The sequence below is a fragment of the Heliangelus exortis genome, chromosome 5, assembly GCF_036169615.1.
Source record: "Heliangelus exortis chromosome 5, bHelExo1.hap1, whole genome shotgun sequence".
NCBI lineage: Eukaryota > Metazoa > Chordata > Aves > Apodiformes > Trochilidae > Heliangelus > Heliangelus exortis.
In genome coordinates, this window is record NC_092426.1 from 42721712 (window position 1) to 42746718 (window position 25007).

The 25007-nt window shown below is 44.6% G+C and overlaps 2 protein-coding genes across 6 annotated transcripts in view; both read left to right on the forward strand.

The window, feature by feature from the left end:
- PAMR1 (peptidase domain containing associated with muscle regeneration 1) overlaps positions 1–3125 on the forward strand; it is a 36288-nt gene extending 33163 nt beyond the window's left edge. For all 3 annotated transcript variants that reach the window (XM_071745026.1, XM_071745024.1, XM_071745025.1), the window contains 2 exons: positions 613–902; positions 2083–3125. In XM_071745026.1, coding sequence (XP_071601127.1) covers positions 613–902; positions 2083–2619 — 827 coding nt within the window. In that variant the 3' untranslated portion in view covers positions 2620–3125. The remainder of the gene's footprint in view (positions 1–612; positions 903–2082) is intronic.
- A 5328-nt stretch (positions 3126–8453) lies between these two features.
- Positions 8454–25007, forward strand: part of SLC1A2 (solute carrier family 1 member 2) — a 58930-nt gene continuing 42376 nt past the window's right edge. The window contains exon 1 of one of the 3 annotated variants that reach the window (XM_071745041.1): positions 8454–9079. Coding sequence is in view for 2 of the 3 variants with exons in the window: in XM_071745042.1 (XP_071601143.1) it covers positions 9063–9079 (17 nt within the window). In the remaining variant the exon portion in view is untranslated. The remainder of the gene's footprint in view (positions 9080–25007) is intronic. The other 2 variants (XM_071745042.1, XM_071745039.1) reach the window with 2 other exon arrangements.

A 25007-nucleotide genomic window follows, 5' to 3' on the forward strand; every position in this document is an offset into this window, starting at 1 on the left:
ACCCCCCTGCTAAATCCAGATCACCCAGAGCACATCACACAGGATAATGTTGTGGGAGGCAGTGTCAAAGGCTTTAGTAAAGTCCAGGTAGACAACAGCCACAGCCTTTCCCTCATCCAGTCAATCTGGTCATAGAAGAAGATGAGGTTAGTTAAGCAGGACCTGCCTTTCCTGAATCCTTGCTGGTTTGGCCTGATCCCCTCACACTTGCCATGTGAGTGCACTCAAGATGAACCTCTCCATGATTTTTCCCAGTGCTGAGGTCAGGCTGACCTTGCAGTTCCCCAGATACTCCTTCTGGTCCTTCTTGTAGATGAGCATCACATTTGTCTTATTTCCAGTGATCTGGGGCCTCCCTGTTAACCAGGATTGTTGATAACTGATGGCGAGTGGATTGGCAAGCTCCTCTGCCAGCTGCCTCAATAGTCTCAGTAGTTTCCCTCAGCAGTGAATCCCATGCAGCCCAATAGACTGTTAATTACAAAGCTGTCCCTCATGCTAACCACTGCAGTCCAGGTTCCTTTGGCACATTCTAAGCAGGAATCAAGAATGGTGCTCAGATTCCTTGGCGGGGAAAAGGTGTCGCTTCATTCTTGGTTGGTGTTTCCTCAGTCTGTGGAAAAGCAGAAAACATCACCCTTCAGAAGACCTCTACCAGGTGGCCCTGGCAAGCAGCAATTTACCGGATGGTGAATGGGATGAAGGAGAAAAGTCTCCAGAAAGGGACCTGGATCCTCATCTGCAGCGGGGCCCTGGTGAACGAGCGCACGGTGGTGGTGGCAGCTCACTGTGTCACTGACCTGGGCAAGACCACCGTGCTCAACACAGGAGAGCTCAAGGTGGTTCTGGGGAAGTTCTACAGAGATGATGACAGGGATGAAAAGACCATCCAGAACCTGCAGGTGAGTAAGTCTCCTGGGAGCAGGAAGTGATAAGCACAGACAGATGCTGATCACGTCTGTCTTGTATGAGGAGAAAAAGCACTATATTTTTTTACACACTGTTCCTTGAAAGTCATTTCTGGAGACTCAACAGACAGAACTGTCATGGCACAGGGAGAGCACATGCTGTAGTTCATTAAATTTCCCTGGCTGTCCAAATCCTATGTTCACCCCCTAACACAGATCACTAAGAAAGTAGCTCAGATGCCATGGGTCATAATGTCTTGAGTAATACTGCCACAGTAAAAGTAGGAGAGATGCCAGCTACTGTCAAAAGTGATTAGCATAATTTATGAAGGAAAGATTTGTGCTCTAGATCCTGATTTGATGCCACGAGCACATTTTACATCTTAGCCCCAGGGCTGTACAGCTCTAAATTCAAAAGAAGCTTGTCTGACTCCAGCTCCGAATAGCACCTTAGGCTCACAAGAGTGGTTTTGTTTTCTAAATAAAACTAACAAGGTTGAATGAGAAAAAATGCAGCAATTCTGACTCTGTGTGTCTCTTTCTGTAGTGGGGTGTGTGTGAGTTAATTAGTTTTACACATACACACCCTTTTTTCTTTCTTTTTTCCTTCTCTAATTCCAGCTTTTCCAGACTTTCCCTGTATGGAAATAGATATTTTACAGTATTTCCTTATAGGAATTCTACCCCTTCTTGTAGTGGTTCATCCAGGTAACTAGCAGTAAAAGTTTGGCCCTAATATCATGTAGTGTGTTGCTAGTATTCTTTATTTGGTGAGAAGGTGATTAAGTTTTAGTAAGAAAATAATGATCTAATTTCAAAGACACACATCCCCCCTTCCAATTCTGAAGGCTGAAGATGACATGGCAGGTAAAATCTTTTTAGTAAACAGTGGGAAACTTGAACTCCCAGTTTTGCTGCAAGTGTCTGATTGGTTTTCATTAGGAAGAGCTTCATGAAATAAAGTCATGAAACCCAAAGCAAACAAAGGGTCAGACAATGCTTGATCCCTCTTCACGTTTCTCATCGGGGTGTGCACTGTGGTGAAAGAACACGGGAGCAGAGGGTAGAGGAGAAGTAGGCAGAATAAAAAATGTGGATCAGAGTAGAATGGAAGGAGTGCTGCTGACTTGTCATTGCTGTTAACTCTACAATTCTTCCTACTGTTTCCTCACAGATTTCTGCCGTCATAGTGCATCCCAATTATGACCCTATATTGCTTGATTCTGACATAGCTATCATAAAGCTCTTGGACAAAGCCAGAATCAGCAGTCATGTTCAACCAATTTGCCTGTCATCTGCTCATGACTTGACTTCATCCACAGAAGATTTAAAAATAATGGTTACTGGCTGGAAAGTCTTGGCTGATATTAAAGATCCTGGGTACAAGAATGACACAATCCGCATGGGAGCTGTTCAGATGGTGGATTCGCTGTTGTGTGAGCAGCAGTATGATGATAATGGGATACAAGTCAGCATCACTGACAGCATGTTCTGTGCCAAACAAGACCACACAGCCTTTTCTAATATCTGTCCTGCTGAGACTGGTGGGATTGCAGCCATAACTTTGCTGGGAAAAGCATCTCCTGAGCTAAGGTGGCACCTGGTAGGATTAGTGAGCTGGGGTTATGATAAAACTTGCAGCACAGGACTCTACAGTGGCTATACCAAAGCTTTTCTCTTCAAAGACTGGATTGAGAAGAACCTGAAATAAAAGCTGTGTCTGGAAATGATGCTTCATAACTATCATAATATCTCTCTCAGTCCCTGCTACTTTAAGCTTCTCATCTGAGTGATGAGCTGTGTCTGCAGCAAGGTTAAGGCAGACAGCCTGGTAGTTTGTCCTAGGATCGAATGTTCCATAAGGCCACTTTTACTTTACCCATGACAGAGGGTCTTAGTGCATGAGAAGTTTTGCCATATTTCACCTGTCTCCCCTGGTGGGAGGATGGTGCTCTCCTCCTGAGCCTGACATACAGAAACAGGGCAGCAAATTCCGACTGAAATTAATCAGCAATGCAGAGAAATCAGTGGTGAGCCTCTCCCAAAGATCTGTGTGACCAAGAGGATTAGCAGGCTGGAAGGAATAGCCTGAATTCATTATGGTGAATGAGCTTGTTACGGTATGTACTGTCTATATTGCCACAGTACAATGTAATCTTTTTCACATCCCAAGTACTTTACACGTTTAAATAAACCATGGTTTGGTTTTTTTTTTAAACAATATACTCATGTCTGACATTATTTAGATTCCTTGTTGCTTTATCTGTGTCACGTTCTAGAGACTCTGCTACCATTGTCTGTTTGCATGTGGCTCTCACTTGATGCTCCTCAGACACACCGAAAGGCACAAAATTCCATTACTACATAAATAAGATTTTTTTTCCTTAATACACCCAGGGCTGCTATTGTTGTACGTAAACCAGTTCAATGAAATGTACAGGGGAGTTCTCTCCCACTTTATATTCTGAACAGGTGAAAACCTGAAACATAATTTAAAAACCAATTTCCCCATATTGTTTGAAATAATATGAATTTTTGTTCAAATAATATGAAATTTTCAAATAATGTGAATTTTTGTTCTATGAAAACCTCAGAAAAAATTCTACATTCAATCAGTTCATACATTTTTATTACACAATCATTCCTTTATAGCTCTTCAGGGTGAAGAAGAATGTCCAGGTCTCGCACTTAGGCTTCTCTTGACTGGACAGTTTGACATAAAAATGTAAGGATTCTCCCATTGGGCACGTTGTCCAGTGGAGAGACTTTGGCCTCCTCTTCATCAAAGACTAAATTATTTACTATTCAGTTGTGGCTAAATACTAGAGATGAGATCTAGAAAAAGTCAGGGATGAGGGAGAGGGAAGTGTCTCCCATCAACAACGACTCCTGGATAAGTCATCTCTGACACCCTGGAATGTGTAGGACAGTGTCCAAACCAGCTGACAGCAAGAGCTGGATGTGAAGGCTGGGGATCTGATTAAAGGATTTAGTACTCTCACCAAGAGGGAGGCAGATTCTGGAGTCATGTTCTTCCTAGCTTATTGCATGGCTATTGGATGGCAATTGTAAGCTAAGAAGTTTGATTTCAGCTCTGATTTTTCTGATGCTGTGAAATCTTGTTAAGAGTTTCTTAGCATTCAGTACTTTATACCTACTTTTGAATTTGAAAATTGATGTTAAAAGGGCAGTTAGTATTGGAGGTAATGTCAAGTCATTTATTCCTTGCTCCCTGGGAAGAAAAACTTTTAATGTCTTATGCTTTTGCACATTTCTTACTTTCATAGGCCATAGGTCTGGGTAATGGGTCTTGAACAAAAAGTTTAAGGGCTACAACCAAACTATATTGCTTCTTTTTATCTTGTTTGACTTCCAAGAGATTATGCTTGGCTGAAAAACTGCATGGCAACAACAGCAACAAAAATTCTGAATTAAATGTTAAAAATAAGATGAGTTTCACTCTTCTGCTGGAAGGAACACATGCTAATGGATGTGTGGTACTCCTCCACTGATAGAAGGGGTTAGAGCAAATCAGGTGACAGTTTTGGTGAAGGGAATATTTGAATAAAATCAACCTGTGATTCTTCCTATCAGTATCAATGAAGGATGAAACAAGAAAGGAATAGAACTGTTTATTGGAGCTTGGCTTTGCCAGTTAGAGCTCCTCTATGATTACATTAATGGAGTGTCTGTACACTCTTAATGGCAAGAAAATTTCTTCTCTAAGCCAGAAATCATAAAGGTCTGTGAGCTGGTCCTTTTCTGTTATGACTGTACTGCTCTCCATAGTAATATTATTCTCCACTGCTACAAAAGAGAGAGAATAAGAGGCCCTCATTCTTCTCCTTTTAATAAAAGTCACCCATGCCTGGTATTTACTGATTCTTTAACTCCTTCTCAGTGTTGGATCCCATCCCCATTTGGCTTCAAACCACTCATAGACAAACTGCTTAAAATTTCTGTCCTTGAGCAGCAGCAATATAGCTGTTTGCTGGCTGTAAATCATACAAAAATATATTCTTGAAGGGAAATTTGAAGGAATTAATGGAATAAAAATCACAGGAGGAGGTTGGTACAGATGTGCCTGCACAGAAAAGTTCAACCCCTCTTCTTTTTATAGTCAAGAAGCTCTTCGTAGGAAACAGAAGCAAGACAATGGCCCGGCTTCTCTCAACCCCAGGATTCAGGTTTGAGGACAGTCCTACATAGAAAGAGGAATTAACTGTAGCATTTGGTTCTACTTCCCATCTCAGTGCTGTTTAAAACCTAGATGCAATTCTGGATAACATCAAAAGGCAAGCATAATGTTTTATTTCTATTGTTATATGTATTCACATAGAATCATAAAATTGGCTGGGTTGGAAGGGACCTCAGAGATCATCAAGTCCAACCCTTGATCCACTCCCCCCGTGGTTCCCAGCCCATGGCACTGAGTGCCACATCCAGGCTCTTTTTAAATATCTCCAGGGATGGAGAATCCACCCCTTCCCTGGGCAGCCCATTCCAATGTCTGATCACCCTCTCCAGAAAGAAATTCTTTCTCATGTCCAACCTAAACCTCCCCTGCACAACTTGAGACCTCTTGTGCCCTCTTGTCTTGCTGAGAGTTGCCTGGGAAAAGAGCCCAACCCCCCCCTGGCTCCAACCTCCTTTCAGGGAGTTGCAGAGAGTGATGAGGTCTCCCCTGAGCCTCCTCCAGCCTCAACATCCCCAGCTCCCTCAGCCCTTCCTCACAGGGCTTGTGCTGGATCCCTTCACAGCCTCCTTGCTCTTCTCTGGACCTGCTCCAGCACCTCAATCTCCTTCCTGAGCTGAGGGGCCCAGAACTGGACACAGGACTCAAGCTGTGGCCTCCCCAGGGCTGAGCACAGGGGCAGAATCCCTTCCCTGGACCTGCTGGCCACGCTGTTCCTGACACAGCCCAGGATGCCATTGGCCTTCTTGGCCACCTGGGCACACTGCTGGCTCCTGGTCACCTTCCTGGCAATCCAGACTCCCAGGTCCCTTTCTGCCACTCTGTGCCCAGCCTGGAGCTCCCCATGGGGTTGTTGTGTTGAACCTCATCCCGTTGGGATCAGCCCAACTCTCCAGTCTGTCCAGGTCCCTCTGCAGAGCCCTCCTGCCTTCCAGCTGATCCACACTCCCCCCAGCTTAGTGTCATCTGCAAATTTGCTGATGATGGACTCAATCCCCTCATCTAAATCATCAATGAAGATATTAAACAGCACTGGGCCCAACACTGATCCCTGGGGGACACCACAGCCGCCATTTTGATGCAGCCCCGTTCAGCACCACTCTCTGGGCCCGGCCCTCCAGCCAGTTCCTAACCCAGCACAGATGCCCCTGTCCAAGCTGTGGGCTGACAGCTTTTTCAGGAGAATCCTGTGGGAGACGGTGTCAAAGGCCTTGCTGAAGTCCAGGTAGACTCCATCCACAGCCTTCCCCTCATCCACCAGGCATGGGTGGGCACCCATACCAACATATCCAAGCACCTTTACCTTTATTTGTGGGAATTACCAATCAGGTTGTCCATCCTGTCAATCAGGCTGACCCACAGGAATTCCATACTTACAGAGTGAGCAGAACAGAGGTTAATATCTAATGCCAGTAAGGAGGAGAACCAGGGAATGAATGTTTGGAAAAAACCCCAACAACTTGTGAGCTGGAATCACTAATCCCTTTGACAGGTAGGATTTATTCTTAAGACACAAAGCTATTTCAAACATCTCTTCCTAAACAGGTGAGATCTATGCCATCTGTTGGAGAAAGGGTATGAAAAAACCAGCCATGATAGCAACACATCTTCTGGGAAAAGTGCTGTGCATTCCGTAAACGTATTGCTATGAATAGAGGACAGCAAGAAAGTCTCTGCATTTTCACTCATTGCAAGGGATAAATGCCTCTCCCTTTGTATGTTTTTGGGACTGGGGGTGCATTATATTCCTTCCAAAAGCCAGGATGCTTACCTGAAAAATAGCACTGCACATACTGAAGTGCATGTTCTCCCCAGGAACTCTAATGGGACTGCCCTGATAACTTGTTTCCCTTTAAAACCTAGCCCCATTGCAAGATTAAAAGAAAAAAAAAAAAAAAGTGCATTTGAATGTGAAACGGGAGATCAGGTCTGTCAGACTTGGAAGGGAAGACAGCAGCAGTGCTGGTAGGCAGAGCCTCATCTGAGTGAAAATGAAGCCAAGGTGCATGGCAGTGACTCGGAGTGCTGAGAGTGTCCCACGCCTCAGCACACGAGTGTGGTCACTGAACGGGACACGCACATCCCCCTGCCCTGGGTGCAGCCCCTGGGGCAGACGGGAGGCTGCAGGGTCTGGAAAACTCCCGCAAAACCCGTGCTGCAGTTCCCAAGAGAGATGAGATGAGGAGCAGGGGTGGTACAAGGCCATCCCTGTACTGCCCTGTGAGCCAGGCTGTTCCGAGTGCCCGTATAACCCCAGAGGGTCCCGCCGGAGAGCCCATGGCCCCGGCCGTGCCCTCCACACGCCTTATCGGGGGCTGCTGCACCAGCACGGCCGCTGCGGGATCAGCCCGCACCCAGCAGCTCCCGTCTGCACGGCTCTGCGGCCCTGCGCCCGCAGCTCAGCCTCCGCTGGCTGCCGGGACAGACCGGCCGCGGTGCGGTGCAGAGCGGAGCGGGGCGGTGCTGAGGCACGCGGCTTAGCCAGCCGCGCAGGTAGCGACGCGGTGCGGGAAGCGGTGCGGGAAGCTGTGTGGAAGCGGTGAGGTAACCGGTGCGGGTAGCGGTGTGGAAAGCGGTGCGGGAAGCGGTACGGGGCGGGCCCGGGTGCAGCCGGGGGCGGTGCGAGAGGGCGGAGGGAGGTGTTGCGGTAACCCGCAGGAGCGGACGCCTCGTACCGGGGCGGCGGCGGCGCGGGGCTGGGGCCACATCCGCCCCCCCCGGGGCTCTGCTCCGCGGTCACCCGCACCGCGGCCGCCGCGGGTCCGTGTGCTGCCCCGGCAGATGCGGCCTCGGGAGCGGCGGCGCCGCCACCTCCCCGGCAGAGGGCAGCACTGAGCCGCACTGCGGCCCTGACCGAGCCCCGCGCACTCGGGGCGGCAGCTCCGTCCCCCGCGTGTCCCGCGGTGCGGGGGGAACCCTGGGCTGTCGCCGGGACCTTTCGCACCCGCCGCGGCTTCTCGGCGGAGAGCATGGTTCTTGCTAAGGGCCGAAGGGGCGGGATCCCGAGGCAGCAGCCTAGCGCCGTGTCGTGCTGTGCAGCCTCGGGAGGAGGATGCGGCTGCGGCGCGGTGGGGCAGGTGGCTCGGTGATGGAGGGCGGGGAGGAAGCGGCGTGCCCCTCGTCCGGGAGCGGTGCGGGACTCTTCCCCCGGCAGAGTGTGGGTCCGCGCACCAGGGGGCACGAGGTGGCAGCGGGACACCCACGGAGTGGTTGTGTTTGGGATTTGCTCCTTCCCGTTGCTCCCGGACGGCCTCTCGGAGCACTGTCGAGCTCTCCTTGCGGAGGGCCGGGCCTGCCCCGGGGAGGCGGTGGCGGTCGGCGGTGTGCGGAGAGCGGGGTGCGGGGCAGGTCGCCGTCGGCCTCCAGCGGCCCTCCCCCTGCCAGGGGCTCGCCGCCTCCCCCCACCCCCCGCCTCTCCTCTCGCTCCTGTCAAGGAGCCGTTGGGGGATTTATAGGAGTAACAACTACTGGTGATGTCAGCCCGTGCCTAAAATAGAGAGGGATAGACTGCAAATCCACGGCTCGAGGGCTAAAACCTTCCAATCCAGCCTCAGCCAACACCGCGCCGATGTGAAGTCACCCCCACCTCTCGCACACACACACAGACACACACACACGCACACGCACACACACGCACACGCGCCCCGCGGAGAGGGGAGGGCGCTGGGATCGCAGCCCCGGTGCCAGCACCTCCTCACCCCGCCGGACACTGCTGTGCAGCCGCGGGGCAGCAGCGCCGGTCCCCGGGACACCGAGAGCCCTGGCTGGGGCGGCGGGGTGAGGGAAAGCCGAGGAGCGGAGCCGCCAGATCCTCGCCCCGTGGAGCCCCCGGGATTACAAGCAATAGCGTGCTCTTCCCTGCACGCCAACGAGTTATCCCAAAAAGCCAAGCTCCTTCGCGCGCTCCTGTCCAAAATAGTCTCTCGGACTCTTGAGAAGACAGGGGGGCTTTCGCGACCATGGCGTCGGCAGAAGGGTGAGGGGGACCGTCTCTTGGGAGGGAGGAACGGGAAGATGGGGCGGGGGGTGTCAGGCATTGTGCTTTTAGTAACAGTTTCCTGTCATCTGCCTTATTGTGAGTGCTTGCCCCTCGCTATTCCCTAACGGAATAATACGGGAGCGAGAGGAAACGAGAAGCAGACGTGCCGCATTTAGGAGAGGGAGAGAGGAAAAAAAGAATTTCAAATATGAGCCCCTGAAAAGGTTTCAGTTTTCCTTCCATCACTTCTTTCTTTAACCCCTGGAGGGCATATCAAGCTTAAACCAGTTGCATGAAAGAAGAGTTCAAGTGAATGATTAGCTCAGAGGTAAAGGCAGGAGCAGCCTTATAAGTATAATAATTGCAGTAATCGCAATAATGTTCATAACAATAATAAATGGTAGTAATAATAACAACAATAATAATAAATTCCAATAGTAATTGAGAAGCTGCCCCCCCCTTCCCCTCCGCCACCCGTCTATAAACAGGCAGCAATCAAAACCAACTTCATGAGAAGTTTTGCAATTTTGAAGTTTTTTGCCAAATCAATTGCAGTGCTAGCAAGAGAAATTCTGGGAAGGGTGAAGGGTTATACAAGAGGCTTTAAAGAAAAATAAACATGGTTCAGCCCTGGTAGCATCCCTTGGAAAGAAACCTTTTTCTCTAATTGTGACAGGATTGCAAGAATCAGCTGCTTCCTTGCTCTGGTAGGGCTGGGAGCTTGTTCGGTTTGCAAAGTAACTGGCAGGAGGAAAGAAAAGAAAATTTTCTTTGATCTCTGGTTGTCCTCTTATAATACTAGCTAGTATTAGACTGTGATGTGAGCCTCCCCTTTATCCCTGGAGGTTGTCAGGTTGTATCAGCATGATCTGCTCTGGATAGGACTCTGTGAGGACAGAGTGCAAAAGGGAGCTCTGTTTATATTGCTTTTCTGTCACTCAGGCTGTAAAACTTGCTGAGCAGATTTAAATAACCTGACACATGTCTGGGAGGGTGTGCACACAAGTGTCCTGGTAGCCAGACAAGGGAAGGAATGGGATTTCTGTGCAGTAGCCCCCAAACAGGTGGCTTGGGAGGAGTGAAAAGTTAGAAACTATTAGCTTTGTTTGCTTTAGAAAAAGGACAGTCCTCCAGAGCTGACAGAGGGCAAGTCTGTCAAGCTCTTCTGGCTCTTCACTGAACTTTGACAGAGGTATCTAACTTACCATTTGCTAGTGCCTTGCCTTCACAAGGAATTTTTGCTTCAGATTAGTACATTCCTGTTTGGGTAGCAGCCCAGCAGTTTAATCTGCCCTGTAGCATTTCCTCTGACAATGAAATCACTTAGCTAGATACTGTCAGCAAATAATTGGAGCTGTGAGGAAGAAGCTTGGAGACGAAGGAGCTAGCCTACATCTGTAGGGCAACTCTGTCATTTCTGTCCTTTCTGTATCCTTGGACCACCCCAATTTTAGCTTCCCTTTGGGTGCTCTGGGCATCTGCTGTTTTCATTCCCACATAAGGCAGCTGTAGGGGTCTTTGCTTGTTTTGGAAACGTGAGATTTGTTGTGCAGAGGTTTAAGAAGAAGAGACATGATGAGCAATGGCTGTGGCAGAGGAATTTGTCAGTTTTGAATAGAAGAGTTTTAAATGCGTATAGAAAGAGAGATGCTTTTAAAAGAAGTTGGCTGAACGGGTGGGTTGAAAAAGATGAGAGTGCTGTAAACAGGAGAGCTTCTATAGGTGCATGCTTTTGCTTTCCTTGTTGGACAGAGCTAAATTGTCAGGGCGAGAAAAGAAACAAAATTTTCAGGGTTTGCTTTCAAAATTTTAAAGGCAAGTTACCTAGACTAAGACAAGCTGGAACTGTTTATTTGGTATTATTCAACTAGTGCTGAGGAGGAGGTGTGGTAACCAAGTTGTGTAGGAAGCATTTCACTTGTCAATCCCTTTTTATCGTTGGGAAGAATCTCTTCTGAAACTGAAGCTTTCCCTTCTCTCGGGTACAAAGTTGAGAATGGAGATAAGCTTTACACTCTGACCTGAAGGTCAGCAAACTCAGGCATCTTAAGGATCATCAGGGAAAGTGAATACTGACCAAACTGCTTGTTTAATGAACAAAGCTTTCCCCCAGCATTGGCACAGTGGGAAAAAGGGAGCAGAAAGTGCCTGCTGCTGCAGGCTGAGCAGTGTGTCTCAGGCACACACAGGCACATGGAGAAAGAGCAGCTGGAGGGGAGGACAAACCCTATGCACTCTGGGTTTATATCTGGTGCCTCTTGGGATGCTCAGATAGATGTTTTAGTGGAGATCTGAAGTATGTAAGGGATATATTTTGTTGTGATAGAATTACTCCAACCACTTTTTTGGAGTGTGTTATTTCTTCTCTAGGGGAGCTTACATAAAATTTTGGAAGTGGGAGTGTTGGGGGTGTGGCAGGATCCTTGGTGGACAACAGAAGGCCCCAATATATATACAGAGGAAAGCAAAGCTGTATTCCATTGTTATAGAGGTCTAGGTGAGTGAGTCAGGATTTACAAGAAAATATTTCCTTGTCTGTGGCTTTCCAGTCCTTGTTTTTTTTCTTATAATGTCTTGATTAAATTTATCAATGTATGGAAATTTGCTGCCCAAAACTTTCTGTTCAATGGGAGACTTTCTGTTCAAGTTCCATTAGCTGAAAATGAGAAATGTCCTCCAGCATGGCCAAATCAGACCCACGTCTCAGCTGGATCTACCTTGCTGAAGTTCCAGACAGTGGGGTTTTGCTTTCCTGTTGAATTTCATGTATGTATCTTGACTGATAAGTCTTCCTTTCACAAAATCCCTTGATACAGATGTCACTACCAACCTGGATTTTTGGTGTTTAGCTGATGCTGAAAAAGGATACAAGCTGTTGAAGAAGGAAGGGCTAGAACCGGGTACTGATACTGTTCAGGATTCCTTGTTTTATGTTTGCTGTTTAAGCATCCTCCTGATGGCCGTGGCTGGAGACAGGGTGCTGCTGGGAGAAGTGGGCTTCTCAGCTATCCAGCATCACCCTCGTGAGTCCTTAGCAGAGTTCCAAGATCCATAAATATTGGTTCCTATTCACAGATTGCTGTGTCTGGCGTAGGGCTCGGGATGTGATGGGCAAAACCTATGGAGCCTCAGTTGTAGAAGAGCTTTAAGCATTTCCTTCACTTTTATAGGGTCTGAGAGGACCTAAAGGTTCAGTGATCCAATTGATGCCCTTACTTGACTTCACACCTTTGAGCAAAGCCCTATACACCTTGCTTCACATGTTTTTGTTACAGCTCTCATCTCTCTCTTTAGAGATACTAAAAAGGGAAAGAATGCAATACTGTGGTACTGTTTTGTTTCTTTAAAAAAAAAACAAACAAAACTTCACAACACATTTGTATAAGGTAGAGACAGGCTTTAGAACTTCAATCAGCTTGTGACTTTCTAACTCAGATATTAAACCTTGAGTGTTTAGATTATTTATTTTATTTTACCTGTTTGAGTGATGCTGTTTTAGATAATCTTAAAAATCTAGAGATGAGTTTGTATTTTGTATACCTTTGAAGAGTGGGAATTTCATGTCTGAAGTTTGGGTCTGTTCCTGTAAGAATATAGCCACTAGGAGACACTGTCACTGCACCTATAGTCGTAAAAAAAAAAAAAAAAAAAAAACCAGAAAAAAAAAAGCTGGTGTCTGAGCTGAGAGCTCAACCCTATCTGTGCAGGTCAGCCCCACAGAAGTCCCACCATGGCTTTGGCCAGACAGCCCTCTCCTATTTCACAGGCATGGTAAGGGAGTCAGCATGGGCCAGTGGCCCTTCCCAGTGGGCAGTTTGGGTTTTATCATCGTATTTTGGAGAGTTTAATAATGCTGATGAGTGTTCTTCAATTTCTGTTGGTCTGAATGCTAGAGAACAGCCCCAGGGCAGGTTTATGAAAAAGCAGAGATGTTATTCTTACAGATATATGGTACAGAGTTAACAGTCAAGCCTCTGCCTCTGTTTGCACCCTGATACAAAATGAACCTAGTGAGGTGGAACAGTGCACTGAAACATTATTATATTTGAAACTACAGAAGTCTGGGTAATTGCTTAAGTGTCACAATTTGATTAGTGAAGTAGCTGTAAGTGTTTAACAATTTTATATACGCTTAATAGTGTTTATGTGATAGGAAATGGCACATCTGCAGGGCTGGTATTCTGATCGGAGTAGCAGGTGTACAGCACGCAAGCTACACTGGTCCCTGGCTTGATGTTTGACTTTATCAATATCTCACAAAACTGGAAAAGAAACCTCAACAAAAAACCCACCTTCTTCCTCTCCAAACCTGATTGTTCCTACATTCTTCTTATACACACATACTCTCTATCTCAAGTTTCACTGTCTCCACAGGCATGAACATCGTTTGTCTGTACTACCTGATCAACAAACAATATGAGTTTGGGACACATTGGGGAGTGTATAGATTTATTTCTTGAAAATGTCCTATGGAATGTACACAGGTTTAATACAAGCTGCTGTAGAAAGATGGTTACTTATTAGTTCAGCATGAAGTTAACACAGGAGGCACAAATACCAAATCCCTTACCTGGTGCCCATGCCTTGTGGATGCAAGTTAACTCGTCAACATTCTTTGAAAAAAACTTCAACCTTAAGAATTAATACCTCAGTTTTATATTATACAGTTTTAGTCATGCAGCTGTGGTGTTTTGGGATCCTGAAGCAGGAGTGCTAAAGCCATTTGCTGCATTGTGAAGACAGAGCCTGAAAGAAGGTTCAAACCCCCAGCACAGAGCCCACAGGACACACAGAGGCGAGGCAGAAGGACCAGATTTGCATTTCATGGAAGGGTTCAGGCACCTACATAGAAGGTGGGGTTTTCAGCCACAATATATACAACAAGCACACCCACAGATTTCTTGCCATCTGAATTTTTACTCTGTACTTTCCCTAAAAACTATTCTAAATGGAAATTTGATGAAATGTGCTGGCACAAATGTTTAGATCCTACATCCTCTAATTGCTCTCATTCTTACTTTGTTATGGGATTTGAACAACACTGACTCTTTGACTCTGGATGGAGGTGTTTTACCCTGTACTCCTTCTCAGACATCTTGTGGGACAGATGGAGTGGATGTAGCTTATTAATTAGGTGTATCAGCTGTCACTCTGACCTCATTTCACTGTTGTCGATTGCAAACCTCTCATGGATCTCTGTAAAATAGAATTAGGGTCTACAGAAGATAATTCATGTTCTTTAATCTGATGACACAGTAGTTCCCATGGCCATAGCCTTCAGTTTGGCCTTGAGCTCCACTTTCAAAAATAAGTTGATATTAATTCAGTTTTTCTCCATATCCTTACCTAGATGTATGAGGATTGAAATACTTCTTATGTAGTCAGGGAACTTTTTTATTCCGAACTTTCTGGAAAAAGCAGGTTACAGTATTAGGTTAGATATGGGTATCCTAAAGAGTGATAGTGGTTCCCTAAGAAATGGCTACAGGTTTCTGCAGTCCTGTTTTACCATAGCTTTGCATGAGATAAACAGACACATGTACCCCCTCTCCAGGAACACACTTGCATTTGTACATGGACAAGGGCACTAACAACTCAGGGTACAAAGCACTACTGTATTTCTATACCTGCAAATTTTACTAGCATTTAATTTTTCTTTTTAATTCATGTTTCTTTGTGATCTACATACAGGCTGTCCCAGCCAAGATCACTAATAACTGTACAGTTTTGAGCAGTGTTTAAAAGGTGTCAGTTTTTCAATCAGATGAGGCTCTTATTAAATCTTCACCTCTTACACCCACACGTGGTTGCACGTGGGTTCCTTTTGGGTGTATGTGACAGTGCAGTGTAAGCTGGGGGACACAGAGCCCACAATAACCCTATAAAACTGTGTTTTCTGTAGTAATCCTACTTCAGAGCCTCTCGGTGTACTTAACACTTTAAGACAATTAGCTACAATATGTGTCTCAGCATTTGGGAAAGATACAGACTAGGTTCAAAGATAACAAGTTTCTGACTTTTAGCTAGAATATATTTGGTCATGTGTAAACGGTTCCAAAATGGGGATCCTTTTAAGGGAGAACAAAAGGAACCATGGCATAAAAGAATTAAGGAATATCTCTGCTACTTATAGGCATCTATAGGAGAATGGTGTGAAATTCACAAAACTGCAGTATTTCAGGTTCCCTGACATATCTGAGACATCAAATTCAGTTGAAGTGTTTTAAAGAAGGTAGAAGGGGAATTAAAAATATATAAATTTTACTTTAAAAAAATAAATGCTTAGTTTCAGCCCAAACATTTTCATTTTAAACCTATTTTTTCAATTGAAGAAAAGGTCAATGAAAAAAGAAAAACTAAAATGAAATGGTAGGGTCTCCAATACAAAGGAAACAACACATCACTGTGTATGAAGGAAACATTTTGGGTTGAATAAAAAAATATTTGTCCTTTTATTTTTTCAAATTTTTCTGACAAACTCAAAACATACCTTGTTTAGTGTGACTATGGCTGATCTATTTCTTGATCTTTAAAAAATATAACCAAGTCAAGAGTCAGTAATTTTTCTAGGCTGCTTTCTGCTCTATAGCCTTTTTTATTATTTATTTTTATTACTTTATTTATTATTATATTTTTATTATTTTTTCAACACATGAGTTTGACTCTGGGGTATTCCTGTTGGCATTTAGATTTATATAGCATTATAGAATGATGTTCTTTAGTTTGAGCAGCAGGTCTTAACTTATCCATGCTGGTCTCATGCCTTCCTTTCCTGGTTTCTTACACCATGGGATGTAGAGCTCCTGTATTCTGTGGAAAGCATCCTTAAAGCTCTGCCACCTCTGTTCTGCTCCCTTGTCCCTACGGGCAGTTTCCCAGCAGACTGACTGATTTCTTGAACAGCTGGAATTTTGGTTTCCTAAAATTCAGGATCCTGGCTGTAATCTTTGTCTGACCCTTCTCCCTCAGGACTATGAACCCCATCAGATTGTGGTGTTTGAAGTCCACCTCTGCAGTACATTACCACAGCAACTTCTGGCTTTTCCTTTCATCATTAGATGTTGGTTTGTTTCCTACACTTTCATCTGTCTCTGTTGCAATTCTTTTTTTTAGTTCTTTGCAGCTTCCATTTTGTCTTTTTAAAAATACTAATTCTTTTTCCTGGCCACCAGACACTGAGGATTCACCTGGGGTCTCTGTGAAGACACCCAGCTGGGCAGAGGTTTTTCCACGCCTCTGTGCTTCAGTGCTCTTTTATTTAGTTTGGAGTAAAATGTTTCTTCTTCTCTGGCTCCATGCAAAAGCTTGTCTGACTCTCTTTGCAGCTGCTGCACTGGTGTTGTTTCCAAAATTTGCAAAGAAGTTTTGAGCCTTTTTTCTCTCCATCTGAAAACCTGTTGGTGGATTTTGCAGTCTGGGTTTTCATGGCAGCAGGTTTGCAGTGTTGGGTTTTAGTGCTGGCAGCTAGACATGGGCACAGGAGACTAGAACACTGAGAGGCAGTACCAATAAAACCTGCATTCACACTGATAGTTGCCAAAGGTGTAAATGCATTAATATTTCCCTGTATATCTACCCCAGGAAAGACAGGTGAAGAGGTCTAGGGGGAGCCACGTCACCTGCCTGTTCTCATCTCGGTAGGAATTAAATCAGTCTCATTTAGCCCCACTTCTGAATTTGTGTTTCAAGTGTGAGAATGACTTCACCTCTGATTTACTTGAGGCCTCCCCAGGCCACACCATGTGTTTTCCAGATAATGAACTTCATCTCCCCCCAGTCAGCACCCCTGATGTTTGCATTTCCAGCTGTTCATTATGCTCTCCTCTTGCCCTTGACTCTGCTAACGCCAGCAGCTGAGTTAAGTTAGGATCTTGGAGATTTGCTCTCTAGAAGGAGCTGTGATAGAGATCCCCAGCACCCAGTTCACCTGCAGAGCTAGGGCTGCTCTCACCCTGCAGAGGATGCCCAGAGGCTGTCACCAGGTGCTCTGTGCAGACCTCTCTGTTCCTGCTCCTTTTGGCAAGTGTCTGATGCAGCACCCTGCTACTGGGGCTGGCAACATCTATCCAGCCTGGAGCAGCAATGATCAGGACCTGTATAGATCCTGAAGGTGGGTGTACCTGTCTTAATTTTATCCAAGCTGATGTCTGCCTCTTAGCCAGGCCGTATCAGGAGATATCCTGACTGCAGGACAGCACTAGGATGGATGCTCTGGGCTAGTGCAGAGGCAGAGATGAGTGCCCTTTATGTCCTCAGGCAGGCACCTGGCAGAACCAGAAAGACTGTTTCTCGACAGGTTTCTCAGTCCAAGGAAAAAAAAAGATCAATGTTTTTTCTTCTAGAGTATGAAATTATGGCCAGCATTTGTGATTTCAACTAACCACCAGATCTCAATGTCTATGGCATCCTTAATCTAAAAAAAATGCCAACAATTTGTAACATGTAACTGTGGATTTGAGTGGACTGGAGGCTCTCAGAGGCCCCTTTCAACCTTAACTGTTCTGAGATCCTGTATAGCACAAACGCAGGTGATGCAGATGTCTCATTGCAGTCTCTTCATATCTGAGTTCTTGGATATGGCTGTGATACCATACACTGCAGATGCACCATACTGCACTACAGTGTTGTCCATATTACTGTTTTTTCATAAAATTGGCTTCTGGATCTGTGTATATGAATAACAGTCCAGCCCAACAGGAACAGTTAATCCTGGTAAGTCCACACCACACTGCTTAGTATGTGGAGAATCTTAGGTGTGCTCCTGGAATGCATTTCATGGTGTAGCTAAATCTGAAAGTAATTCAGCTCCTCTTCCCCACCACAGCTTTGCAGAGCAAAGCAGAGAGCAGCAGGTGGGCATTGTCAGGGAGTTCAGCCCAGAAGCTCACTCCTGGTTTGGGCTAACATGCTAAAAATACACATTCACCATCAGCTGGGTACTGGTACTTCTCAGGGAAGTGCCTTGAGGATCACATTGCTGTTTCCCTTGTCTGGAATGGGTTTGTGTCACATGGTGGCACCCTTGCAAACCAAATAAAGCTTCAGCTCCCACTGCAGCCTCCTCCTAGGAAGGACTTCACTCAGTAACTGGGGCTTGAATGTCTGTGCCAGGGTGGAAATCAGAGAATAGGTGGAAAGACTTAGTGGTGGAAAGCATAAACTGAAAAGGGTGGTGTGCCTGTGTAACCTGTACCATTTGTCCAGGTAACCTGGAAGTAGATGCAAAATGATATCACAAAGAGTAAAATCCCATCAGATTGGTTGGTACTTATCATACCTGGCTATTTTTCCAAAGCTAATGGCAAACAGAGAACCATCAGTAGCAGCTAAGGATTTTGTGAAAGGTAAAGCAAGAACATGTCTCTGAATTCAGGCTGAAGGGACACTGCTCTGGCCTCTGCCATCCTTGCAGCTTCCTACCTTGGAGGGTGTTACTGGTTACCAAGTGCTCTTTAATTTGCCTTTCCACAGGTGAGGCAGGCTGCTGAGTTTAGTCACCTCAGTTTCACAGCTGTGTGTGCTTTGGGAGCCTCTCTGTCTGAGGAGACCAATCTGCTTGAGATTTTGCTGCTTGTCACTGTGCCAGAAGTGTCCAAAATCCAGGCTGGGGATCAGAGCTATGTTCTCTGTTATGTGCAGTTACAGTAGGACAGAAGTTGTCTGTTCCTTACACTCCTTACAGAGATCCTGCAAACTGTAGCAGCAAAAGCATGGCAATGTTTATTACTACAACTTTGTGTGCTTCATTTTTCTAGTTAAAAAGTAAAGACAGCATCAGTTTCTAGTGGCCCACTGACATAGCAGTCCCAAGTGAAAGGAGTGAGATGGAGCTCAAACCCAACTCAATTTGTAGGATTTATTTGTTCACTGGCCTAGGAAGAAATGTTTCTAATTAAAAAAAAATATATTAGTTAATCTGGATATATTGTCTAAGTCAGGATAAAATAATGCGTTTTTGAATCTTGAGGGAATAGTCACAGAAATGCTGGAATGCCACTTTCTTTACTCCTGTCCAGTTTGAACTTTGGGCTGCCCTCAGAATGTCCCGTGGAGCAGCATATGCAGCCCGTAGCAGTAGAAACATGAAGAACAATGAAAGTTAATCAGTGGAGTTTTCCACCATGTCTAGATCACTCATTCTGTATTTGCCATTTGCTTTAGTAAGTGCAAGTGATTTTCCATTATTTTGTCTGTTCAATGTGCAAATGAAACTGATTCATAGCTTAGACACCTTGACAAATTGAGTGGCAGTTTAGGATTGATATAACTGACTTGAAGAAGTATTATGCAACAACTTAATTCCACCAGGTAATAACAGTTCCTAATATTTTCTGTTCAGTCTGCACTGAAGGTGCAAACTCACTGTGATAATTGAATCAGTATAACAGGCACTGGTTCCCTCCTCCTCATGCAAATACAGGAGGATTCCAGGACTTCTGAGATGACTCAGTGCTCTGACATCCATCCCTGCTGGGTGCTGGAGGTGATGGGAAGAGCCAGAGCTCCCACCTTGGGGCAGCCAGCTCTGCATCTGCAGAGGGAGCTTCAAACCATCACTGGGAAGCTGCTCAGGGCTGCTGGGACAAACCTGACTACAGCAGGGCTGCAGCAAACAGGAGAGGGAGAAAACAGCAGATGGTGCCTCAAGATCAGACTTAGCCTCAAGATTGAGACTGAAGAGGGTGGGGAGGGCAAATTAATTACCATCTTGTACCTCTGTGTAATTACCCTGGGTTATGCAGTGAACGTACATCATCCTTTAAGTGAAGTATTTCCATGGTTTCAGGCACCATAAGGAAATCACAGGAGCTGTCATATGCTGTTCCTTATTTCCAAGGGGGAGAGAAAGGCAAGAAGGAGGATTTTAACTTCCAGCCAGTTTCCCTGCTATTTATACTACTTCTCATCAGACAGAGAGTAGTTTTAACAGCCTCCTTCTCATCCATGGCATGTCAAGAGTGGCCACACTGAGGTCTTGTTTGTTCCACTCTGTGGGAAGATAATGGTGTGATACTGGAATGTCTAAGACATGTCTCTTTGGCACTAAAATGACACGTAAAGAAAAATTAATGTGTCCTAATTTACCTTCCTTTCTAAACAGAGAAATCAGAAACAGGTTAGATAAAGTAATACATTTCCATCTTTACAAAGGGGGAGTTAAAGGGTGAGGTGTGGTCCCTGTCACACAGGAATCTGTGTCCTGTCACTGTGGCCACTCAGGTAATGCAAAACTCACTTTTCATCCCAGGTGATGGTGCTTTCCCCTTTGCTGCTTGACCAGAGAAGTGGGAGGCCAGACGAAAGGATGAAATTGCTTCTTTGTTAGGTCCTGTAGTGGCTTCCTTCTTGCAAAAGATATAATTAATACCAGGCTGTATTCAGATTTCTTTAATTGTTTGGGAATACTCAGGTTCTTTTGCTATCCCTTGGATTTGTTTTGGTTTTTTTTTTTCCCCTGAGGCTTAAAATATTGGAACAATATAGCAATTATATATTTTTAGAGGTAGGCTGCATTTCTCAGAGCTGCTGTTTCTAAGCACTGTTGTGAAGCTGAGATGTTTATTAGCAGTGGCTGATTTGTAAAGCTATGTATCAGAAGTACATACCTGAAGGTAGATAGGACATTTTCCAGTGGTGGGACATACACCAGTGCCAAATGTGCATCAAAATCCAGAATGGAAAGGGCTTTAATGGCAAATGACCACCTTATTGCATTCACAAACCTCCATCACAATTTGTTTTATGGGATGGGACTGTGAACATCACTTCCACAGACCCCTAACACTTCTTTACACTGAATTTAGGATAATGTGAAGCAGCATAGGATGTTAAAGCAGGTGCTTTAATTTTTAGCCATTGGAATAATTTAGAATGGTTGTGAGTGTACTGGATATCCTGATCTTGTATTTCTGCCTGAATATCCCCTTTGTCCATAGTCTGGAGAAGGGGGTGTAAGAGTTGGCTAAGCCTTTTCTCTCTGTCTTTCAGTGTGTTCTCAGATAAGCATCCCTCTGCCCAAGAACTACACTCTTAATTCTCTTTGAAATATTCAAATGATGTATGTGGAACAGAAAAGACTTTAAAGGCTAAAGTATTTTTGAAGATTTTAATCTAATCTAAAACCATGTAGTATAGCTAGCAGTCATTCCTGACAAGTTGTTCCACTGTTTGTGTTTTCAAACCATCAGCATTAACTTGCTGGGGTGATTTGTGTTTGTTTTTTCAAGTGCCAGATTAGATGGATTAGCAGAAACAAAGTCTGAAAATAATAAAACAGACAAGAAAGCACACCAGATCCCATGTAGTCCTACAGTGTATAGATAGAAAAATTACAGTAAATACACACTGTAAAAGAAAACAAGGCTAGTTAGTATATTTGTTTTATGGACAACACCCAAATCTGATTTCACATTAAAAAAATCCACTCATAACTCAGCAAAGGATAAAGATCAGTGACTCCTCCAGCAGGGAGAGACATCTCCTTTATTTTCCTATTCAATATTGGCAACAAGTTACAGGCTCTGTCTTTATCCAGGGTTTCCATATCAGTGACACCACTCAAATTGCTTTGCAGTGGGTTTCAAATCAATGCACGTGTGTACATTCTATATGAAGACCTCAGAGTCTGTAAGTTCTGGTTAAAATGTACCCTTCCAGTTTAGTGGAATAACACATTATGAGTTTTCCTCTGCAAAAATTAAAAATGAAACACCTGTAAAAGTCTGGTCTCAATTTCAGAATCTAGATCCAGTGACAGAATCTCTTCAGCTTCTGTGGGACTGCTCATATCAGGAGGTGTTGCCATAATCCCAAACAACTCCATCTGCTCAGCTCCCAGATTCATTTTTTCAGCTTGATCAGATAGTGCTTCTGTACCATCTTTTTTCTTGTTGTCTTCTTCCCTCTTTTTCATATTACATATTAGTTGAAAGTGGTTCTTCACATTGACAACTAGAGGTTCAGCCTGTTGTGCTGTTTTTGTGGCATTTTATTACATTTCACCATTCATTTTCATGCCTGCTCATTGTAACGGGGAGGGATGCTCAGGGTGGAGGGTTCTTTTCCTTGGAGTCTTTTTTCTTGGCCTGCTGCTCCTTCTGTTGCTTCTGAGATTTAGGCTGAATAGAATTTATCATATATTATGTTAGTGTTTGTGTCAGTTCTGTTATTTCCTTAAATTAAACCAGCCTTGTGCTGCTGGATAGCTTCTGCCAGCCTTGGTCACACTTGTGCCCCTGGGTGTGTGTTTCTCAGTGGCTCCAAGTGCAAACACCCACAGCCATGTGAACATCAGTGTACACATGCAGTGTCCCACAGGTTTGCCTACACTTTCTATCATGCATTAGAACTGAAAATTTTGCACTCTTGACCCTTTTTCAATTAGTCAAATGGTGACCCCCTGACAAAGCTGAAGTAGAATGTAACAACTGTGGCTATCTGCCCCCTTCTGTTTAAACTATAGGGTCCTATATCACATTTTTTCTTCAGAATATTGTCAATAGTTGGCCACCTGAACCAGAACTGGACTTCATAGTTACTAGAACCAATTCATGGTGCAAATATCAGGTTGTAAAAGAACTGAGGAAACTGGGCATTGTAGGACTTTCACAGTGCTATCCAGACAGTTCTTTCAATGGGTGAAAGGTAGGTATTCTACTTGTTTGTTACTTTTATAAGCTTTATTCATTGCAAGAATGAATACAAAATAATTACAAAGGGATGTGGATTAGGTGAGATACATTTACCTGCAGCTCTCCTGGCCATGGTTTGTTTGGGTTTGCCAGGACAGACTGCTCTGACTATTTGCCCATCTTCTGGCAATCACTTCTTATCAGTTGTAATGGAAGGCAATTTCATTTCATGATTACTCTTTGTTAGTGAGGCTGTTGCCTGTGGGGATGGCAGGAAAAAAGCAGTGTCAGAGGAATGTGCTGGTCCTGACTTTCATAGAGTATGGGATACCTGTAATGGGTGAATTCTGATGCTTTCTTGGATTACCTGTTTGTCTGAATTTCTGTCTTTAGAAGCCCTTCACAGCTACTCACAGACATGTTAGCACCCCATCTAGAAAAACGTGCCTTCTGTGGCTAATTGGCTGAGCACTACCTACAATGCACTCATTCTTCACACAGGTACCCTTAAAGCAAAGGTGAAGTAGTTGTCTATACCTTGAAAGTACAGCATTGCCAGCATGGTACCTCTGCCTGCACTGTGATAGATTTCCAGTGCAGACAGGCCTGAGAGTTTTAAAGGCTTTGCCATCCTGAGGAAAAAAGAAAAACCACATCTTCTTTCAATTCACTGTGAGTTTCAATAACTTTGTTTTCTTTGGCTGGGTTCTGAATGCAGCTGCCCAGATGGGGCCAGGAGGTAGGGGTAAAGAACTGATTCTGACTTTTTTCTTTTTTCTGTCTACCAGCTAGCAGTACACAAGACACTGCAAGTTTGAAACTGGTAGCTAATAAATCTGCTGGATTTTATGCACAAAATGAATTTAACCCATACTTACCTGTCTTAGAAATATAATGCAGCTGTGCAGGCCTTTGCTTGTTGCAGGCTTTGCATTTTGTTAACAGTAAATGCTGCCATACAGTAGCATGTAAATACAAGGACAAAACAAGGCCGGATGGGAGGGTGTAATTAGAACTGGGAAAAAAAAAAAAAAAAAAAAAGTGAGCACCAAAAAAGACTTGAAAAAGCAGAAGCAAGCTTAGTAGATGCTTCCCTAATGAGGCTGTTAGGAAAGTGCTCACAGATGGTAAGTGGACTTTTTAATGAAATACCATAAATAGACTCACAATTGAGGAATACACTGACAACACCACTTCCAAGTTACAGTTGTGGCGTGACATTACTCTGTTGAAAAAACACAAACCTATAATTCAGCTCTGCCAGCAAATGGACATCAATGTCTCACCATATGTAAAAAATCCCTTCATAATACTCAGATATGCTTTATAATATGCAGTATGATCATTTTGAAAATTACATCTGTTATTTTCTTCAGGCGGTCCCTAAAGCAGGAAGGAAAAGAAGTGTTTTTTTATATCATTAAACCCAGCTAATCTCATTTTTTTAAAGAAGAGGAGAAAGATCAGTTTTTATTCTTCCCTATTTGTGTAATACTGCTGTGATTGAATTTAGAGTAACTTGCTGGTAAAACTTGGACTGGGACATGTAGGTGGATGCTTGAGGTAATGAAAGAGCAAGGCTTGGTCAGAAATGGGCTTTGTTATTGGCTTTTGATGCAGTTATTCTCAGGTACAGGGCTTTCAAATCCCTGGTGCTGAGCTCTTTCTGCCTGTGCTGGGAGCTGAGGGATGTGAGGCAGCTCCAGAGGAGTCAGTGGTGAGGCTGTGGGTGTCACTTACCTGGTGTCTGGGATTACTGGGATGTGTCTGGCAGTGTGCTAAGCCTTTTGCTCAGCCTGAGCAGAGTCTGTTTCTGTCTGCTCTGTGCTGCTCTCTCAAGCCCTGGGAGTCAGGGCCATGGTGCCCCAGTCCTTTTGCAAACTTCCTGATGGATCAGGATGGGAGTTGTAGGGCTGAGATCTCCATCAGGTCTTCAGAAAAGAACCTGAACCAAAGGCCAGACTGCCAACAGCACTGATTCTCTAGGAAGTAAAAATTCTGTATAGACAGCTGGATAGCATTCTTAATGTGCTTATTACAATACTTAAGTGTGGTTAGTCATATTCTAGTGCAGCACAAGAAAGTATGAATTATCTTTCTCTCACCTGTTACCACTGTCTCACTGCTATCTTATTCACAGTTCTCTCCAAATATATGCTGAGCTGCTTTTCCCACTGAACTTGCTTTTCAGAGCTTAGTTATATGCAGTTTCTCTGATTTTTTTTCCCTAGCTTTTGGTTTTAACCTGAATCACAGTTACCTGATGGCTTTACTTCACATTAGCATTCTTATCT